Source organism: Scylla paramamosain, unplaced genomic scaffold, assembly GCF_035594125.1.
Source record: "Scylla paramamosain isolate STU-SP2022 unplaced genomic scaffold, ASM3559412v1 Contig80, whole genome shotgun sequence".
Lineage (NCBI taxonomy): Eukaryota > Metazoa > Arthropoda > Malacostraca > Decapoda > Portunidae > Scylla > Scylla paramamosain.
This window is the reverse complement of record NW_026973745.1, coordinates 222,501-230,000: the sequence shown is the minus strand read 5'-3', so window position 1 is coordinate 230,000 and position 7,500 is coordinate 222,501. Positions and strand designations below refer to the sequence as shown.

Here is a 7,500-nt window from a genome sequence, read left to right as displayed (position 1 = left end):
TGGATATGTGGATGAATGGTGCTTTGACATAGAGAACAGAAAACCTTGCACATTAAATAGAATGGGTGTCATTAAGTTGCTAAGTGCTCTTGAAAAACAGTGTTCGGGGTTTCACTTATGTAAAAACTGGGCAAGTATCCAGAGGCAGCCAAATGTCTTCCTCAACACTCATGGAGACACGCACATTGGTGCCAGACCTCAGCTTCAACATATTCTCACCACATCTATCCCGCCTAACGCAGCCACTCACAAACCTCCACTGCTGCCCACTCCCCAGCACGCAACGTCAACATCGCCAAGAACACAGCCACACTCTTACGCAGCCACTCACAAACCTCCACTGCTGCCCACTCCCCAGCACGCAACGTCAACATCGCCAAGAACACAGCCACACTCTTACGCTGCAGCAGTAAATAGAAGTCCATCGCACAATGTGGATGCGGGCTGGGGAGAACGGTGGATGACAGGGAGTGCCGATGGCAGCTCCGGTAGATCTCCTGAGTTATTCGAGATTGATTTGGGCCGCCACGATATGGGATCCACTTCCATACATCCCCATGCACCTAATGTCACACATTACACTCACCACTATACACCATACGGCACGCTAGATGCACAACCCCAAATAATGCAACACACACAAAACGCTCATCCATACAGACCGCACCTTGGACGTTCATATACGAGTACACGTGACATTACGAACAACACGCAATCCAACACACCAATATACACATGTAACACACAACCCCGCGCACCACAAAATATACACCACACACAGCCTCGTGTACCACACTACAATCATTATGCACAATCCCATACACCACACAACGCACATTACACACAGCACCAAGTATCACACAATGCTCACAATACACAGCTCTTCAGACCTCATAGAAAATACAACTCACAGTCCCACACACTACACAGCACACACTACACACAGCCTTACACACCTCACAACACACACTACACTCGCCCACAAACATTGTACAACTTGCACCACACTGCATACACATCAACACGTGGGAGGTATAGTTATGGCTGTTACAATTGTGGTGAACACAACCATCGCCAAGATACATGTCGTTTTGACCACAGACTCAAATGTGAATTATGTCATAGATTAGGACATAAGCAGAAGTTGTGTCACCTTTACACCAAATAGGAACTCGGCGAAGAAGGTAGGGCCAGCATGTCTCCCAAACCAAGGAACAAAATAACAATTGCTCACATTAATGCCCAAAGCTTGTTAGGCTGCAAAGAGGAGATAGAGCTCCTTGTAAGGGAAAAGGAACTAGATGTACTATGTATTAGTGAGACATGGTTGTGTAACGATTTTCCTGACGATTATATATACATACCCGAATACAAAGTGTACAGATGCGACAAAGGTAGGGGAGGAGGTGTTTGTATATATATCAGAGATGTATTTACGGTAGTTCCACTCGAAATCGACATTGTAAGAGCGCAAGGTGTTGAGGACGTGTGGGTGACAGTGCAGAGCAGCAAGTTTCCCAGTGTTATAATTGGCTGCCTGTACCGACACCCAAAAGCTCGCTGTGAATCTTATGACTATATAACGGATGTTATTAGATATGTTAGCTTAAAAGATAAGCCATTTTATATTTTAGGAGATTTTAATGACAACGTTTTATGTGATAATAGTAAGATGAAGCAAATTATTTTTAACACCAAACTGACACAGGTAATTAGCAAACCCACGAGAATCACCCCCACTTCTGCCACCCTCATAGACTTAATAGTTACCAATAAGACTCAGTCCATATTACACACAGACACAATGCCGTGTCCTGTTGGCGACCACGAGCTCATCAGCGTGACTGTAAACTTAAAAAAGACAAAGCGTCCACCAGTAGTAAAAACATTTCGTGATCTAACATCTTACTCATCTGAAACAATATGCGATTTACTAAGTCAAGAAACTCAAACGTTGAATAATATATTCATAACAGACAATGTTGACACCCAAGTCAATATATTTACGAGCATTTTCAATAACTGTTTAAACAAGTGTGCTCCTCTCGTCACAAGAGAAGTGAGAAGGCCCTTCGCCCCCTGGATGAACGAGCACTTACGAGCACTGATGCACGAGCGAGATGCAGCACAAATAAATCTTAAAAATGACAGGTCTAACGTAAACCTACAGTCCACGTATAAGGAACTTAAAAAAGAAGTGAAAATGTCAATAAAAAAAATCTAAATCAGAGTATTATAGCAACAAGCTTGAGAGCAACAGAGGGAATAGTGCTGCCACGTGGAAAATATTAAACCAGGTTATCTCCAAAGATATATGCAAAGCTACGCTAGAAATTGATAAAGATGAGGAAACACTGAGAAAGAAAGTGGAAAGTTTCAATAAATTTTTTGCTAATGTTGGGAAAATTACCTTTGAAAAACACACCAAAATAGCGAGCATAATCAGAATGTGCCTGTACCCAACAACAATAACACCAGCGGTCCATCCTGTAGCATGTTTAGACCCCAGCCAACTGATAGCAATACCATTATATTGATAATAAAACATTTAAAAAACACTTCTTCTTGTGGCTCTGATAATATCTCACTTCGATTTATAAAAGAATCACTGCCTATAATTATTCCGTATCTTACATGTATAATTAATTCGTCAATTGCAACAGGAAATTTCCCAGAATCTTGGAAACACGCTTTAGTAGTACCTATTTTTAAAACAGGAGACGCTATGGAACCGAAAAACTATAGACCCATATCACTTCTTCCAATTATCTCAAAAGTTCTTGAAAAGGTTATTGCTGCTCAACTCACCTCACACCTTGAAAGCAATCACCTCCTCAGTGATACGCAACATGGCTTCAGACCTAAGCTTTCTACAGAAAGCGCTCTGCTTACTCTGTCCAATTCACTATTCGACACTATTGACAGGAGAAACATTTCATTAGTAACGCTGTGTGACTTATCAAAAGCTTTCGACAGCGTTAATCATGAAATATTATTAAGGAAACTAAGAATGTTAAGAGTCGATTCCTTTTGGTTCCAAAGCTACCTTCTCAAAAGAACTCAGTCAGTCAAAATAGGTAAACATATTTCTAATAAACTTGAAGTTGCTTATGGTGTTCCTCAAGGATCAGTGCTTGGTCCAATATTGTTTTCTATATTTGTAAATGACCTCTCGCAGCACATCCCCGACTGCCAGGTCATACAGTACGCAGATGACACGCAGCTCATCCACACTGGAGAAGTAGCGAATATTCAAGATCTCGTTCACAAGGGAGAAGTGGCTCTGTCACAAGCTAAGGCATATTTTCACATGAATGGTTTGCTGCTCAACACGACAAAGACACAATGCATGTTTGTCGGCAGCAGAGGTCTTATATCTCAGATCCCACCTGACACGTGCCTACAAGTAGATCACACTAACATACTCCCCAGCAGTTCCCTTAAAAACTTGGGTGTATACTTTGATTCCCACATGACTTTTAATACTCATATCAAAAAAATAAATAAGAAAATTTTTAGCACAATTTTGAACATAAATAAGAGTAAGGACTGTTTTAATAGGAGGACTAGAACTACTCTCATGAACACGTTAGTGCTAAGCATAATTAATTATGGAATAAAGATTTGGGGAACTGCAAATATCACTCATACACAACAAGTGCAAAAACTCCAAAACTTTGCAGCGAAAGTTGCACTAGGCAACGGTGCTAAATTTGATCACGCTACACCTTTTTTAAGAGAATGTGGCTGGCTAAAAGTACACCAAAAATACAAATACGAATTAGGTATCATTATGTACAACATTACTCATGGTAATATTCCTACCTATTTATTCCCCATGCCGAAAGTGAGTGAGGTGTGTAGTGTCCCCACCAGACAACAGCACAACATGTATGAACCAAAGACTAACACCTGTACTGGAGCGAGATCACTACTGGCTGCTGGACCAAGATTCTGGAACAGCCTTCCTCCTCATATAAGGAATGCACCCTCCATTAGAACTTATAAAAAATTACTGCACACTTATCTATTCAACAAACAATTCAGTGTGTAAACCACCAACACAACTTTCTTACATGGACTTTTATACTTCGCAATGTGAGGGACAAATTTAACTTATTATAGGCTGACTTACGATTTTTAATCTTTTATTTGTAGCTATTTTATTTTTATCTGTTATTTTACTTACATTTTATTCTTTGTATTTTACATTTTAGCATCTATTTTAACCATAATTCTATCTTCGTAATAACGTGCACCAGTCATGAGATGGTGTGAAGACAATATGTAGATTATGTATCAGAGTGGACATGACTGCACTCAAATTGCATGTCTTAATCTGTTATATGTACGTAAGAATAACCATTGTATAATGGAATAAATATCTGAAAAATATCTGAGAGAGAGAGAGAGAGAGAGAGAGAGAGAGAGAGAGAGAGAGAGAGAGAGAGAGAGAGGCAGGGCGGCAAACATCAGTTGAGTCCCACTCCTCCTTGCGCCAACACGTGTGGAAATCCCGTGCCTCGGTTATCTCTCTCTCTCTCTCTCTCTCTCTCTCTCTCTCTCTCTCTCTCTCTCCTCTCTCTGTTTCTCTCTCTCTTTAGCTTTCCCTGCCCTTATCTCTCAGCTTGCCTGTCTTTCTCTGCCTCTTTTTTGTTTTTTGGTTGCTATTATCTCATGTCGTATTTTCAGTTTTCATTCATACATTCCTCTCTATCTTTTCACACTCACTCACTCTCATATCCTCGCTCTCTCCCGCTCTCTCACTCTGTCTCACCGCGCCTCCACGCACGCCGCGAGATTGAAGCGTTGAGTGTTAAACGAACGCTTTAAAGTCTAAACGAGTCTAAACGAGTCTAAACGAACGCTAAAAATACATTAAAAAGAAAAAAAAGACTTGGACTTAAACGAAAAAAAAAACGAAGGAAAAAAAGGAAGGAAAGAAGAAAAATACAGACTTCAGTCGACGCACAAGACGAGGTAGATATAAATAGAGAGAGAGAGAGAAAGGAAGAAGAGAGAGAGAAAGAAAATGATGATTAACAAAGGAGGAGTAAAGAGAAGGAAGTAAAGAAGGAAGTTTTAAACAGACAAACGCAGGGAAATTGAAAGAAGAGAGAGGCAGGGAAAAAGAAAGGAAAAGGAAAGTAATAGTATGAAAATAAACATTCCATGGTGATCGAAAGAAGTAAGAAAGAATAACAATAAAGAAGAAGAGGAGAAAACAGAAAATTAGGGAAGTGGAAAGGAGAGGAAAGGAAAAAAAAATGAAATGTGACAAAATGAAAAACGGAAAAGAAAATGGAGGAATCTGAGGAGTGTGGATGGGAAGGAAATGAACAAAGTCAACAACAACAACAACAACAACAGCTGATGTGTTTTCGGATTGGCTTCATATTGTATCTTCTCAGGCGGAAGGTACGTGTGTGTGTGTGTGTGTGTGTGTGTGTGTGTGTGTGTGTGTGTGTGTACGTGACTGTATGAAATTCATCTTGCTTTTAAGGATTAGGTGTGTGTGTGTGTGTGTGTGTGTGTGTGTGTGTGTGTGTGTGTGTGTGTGTGTGTGTCGATTGCTGGAAGAACAAGAAAGAGAGAGAGAGAGAGAGAGAGAGAGAGAGAGAGAGAGAGAGAGAGAGAGAGAGAGAGAGAGAGAGAGGTGTATATATTAGCGTTCCACAGGTGTGACTTCCTCCTCCTCCTCCGCCTCCTCTTCTTCCTCCTCCTTCTTTTCTTCTTTCCTGTTAACAATCACCTCCTCCTCCTCCTTCTCTTCTCCTTCCTCCTCTTTTATTGTCCTCTTAACACTCCCATATTCTCCTCTCCTTCCTCCACACCTGAGAGGAAGGAAAGGAGGAACAGGTGCAGGAAGTGAAAGAGGTGGAAGGAGGAGGAAGAATAAGAAAGAAAAATAATGATAATGAAGATAACAGTGATAGAAAACACGATGTCTTTCCTCCTTTTTCTTTTTTCTTTTTCCTTTTCTCTCACTTAATATAGCTGTTAATATAATTATCTTTTCTCTCCCCTTTTCCCGTTTTCTATTTTTTTTCCTTCTTCTGTGTCTCCCTCTCTCACTTTTAATGTAGCTGTTAAAAGATGTATTTTCATCTTCCCTTTCTTTTTTTTCTTCTCCCTTTTCTCTTTTTCTATTCATTCTCCTCACTGATCTCTCTCCCTTTTTCCTTTTTCTCTCTGCCCTTTTCTTTTCCCTCCCTTTTCTCCCTCTTCTGTCTCCCTTTTTTCCTTTTTCTCACTACCTTTTTCATTCACTTCCTGCCTTTTTCCTCCCATCTTATCATTTTCCTCTCTCTCTCTCTCTCTCTCTCTCTCTCTCTCTCTCTCTCTCTCTCTCTCTCTCTCTCTCTCTCTCTCTCTCTCTCTCTCTCTCTCTCTCATCACTAGATAGACATACATCCTTATAGATATAGACAGGTGGGTGAATAGGTAAACAGACAGGTAGAGAGGGAGAAAATATACCTTACCTGTTTTTTTACCTTTTCCGTACCTTGCCTTCCTCTTCCCTTGCACCATAGGACAGAGGCGCATTACTCTTGAGACAGGTGTGTGGCAAGTGCGTCAATAGGTGAGTGCATAGGTAAACAGGTAAGAGTAGAGAGGGAGAAAATTGTTGATTACCTGATTTCACGTGACCTTTCCTTACCTTCGACCATGGGATAGATAAATAGGTAGATAGTTTTATTGACAACAGGTACGTTTCTGCTTAATAGATACATTACTGTACTTTTCTTTTTTGTCCAAATTATAATAAGTATGCAATGAAGGCTTTACAATTGCCACTCATTAAAAAAAAAAAAGGCAAAATAATAAATATTAACAGTGGTGTTCCTCAGGGTTCTGTCCTGTCACCCACTCTCTTCTTATTATTCATTAATGATCTTCTAAACCAAACTTCTTGTCCTATCCACTCCTACGCTGATGATACCACCCTACACTTTTCCACGTCTTTTCATAGACGTCCAACCCTTCAGGAGGTAAACATATCACGCAGGGAAGCCACAGAACGCCTGACTTCTGATCTTTCTAAAATTTCTGATTGGGGCAGAGCAAACTTGGTATTGTTCAATGCCTCAAAAACTCAATTCCTCCATCTATCAACTCGACACAACTTTCCAGACAACTATCCCCTCTTCTTCACTGACACTCAACTGTCCCCCTCTTCTACACTGAACATCCTCGGTCTGTCCTTTACTTATAATCTGAACTGGAAACTTCACATCTCATCTCTAGCTAAAACAGCTTCTATGAAGTTAGGTGTTCTGAGACGTCTCCGCCAGTTTTTCTCACCCCCCCCAGCTGCTAACTTTGTATAAGGGCCTTATCCGTCCATGTATGGAGTATGCTTCACATATCTGGGGGGGGTTCCACTCATACTGCTCTTCTAGACAGGGTGGAATCAAAAGCTTTTCGTCTCATCAACTCCTCTCCTCTAACTGACTGTCTTCAGCCTCTCTCTCACCGCCGCAATGTTGCATATCTAGC

At 40.8% G+C, this 7,500-nt stretch overlaps 1 protein-coding gene across 3 annotated transcripts in view; it reads left to right on the top strand.

The window, feature by feature from the left end:
• Positions 1–7,500, top strand: part of LOC135098781 (bestrophin-2-like) — an 83,164-nt gene that overhangs the window by 11,313 nt on the left and 64,351 nt on the right. Inside the window, exon 1 of one of the 3 annotated variants that reach the window (XM_064001178.1) lies at positions 4,404–5,418. The exons of the other annotated variants lie outside the window; for them this stretch is intronic. Within the exon in view, the coding sequence (XP_063857248.1) occupies positions 5,302–5,418 (117 nt within the window). The 5' untranslated portion in view covers positions 4,404–5,301. Of the gene's footprint in view, positions 1–4,403; positions 5,419–7,500 lie in introns of those variants that run through there. 3 annotated transcript variants of the gene reach the window in all.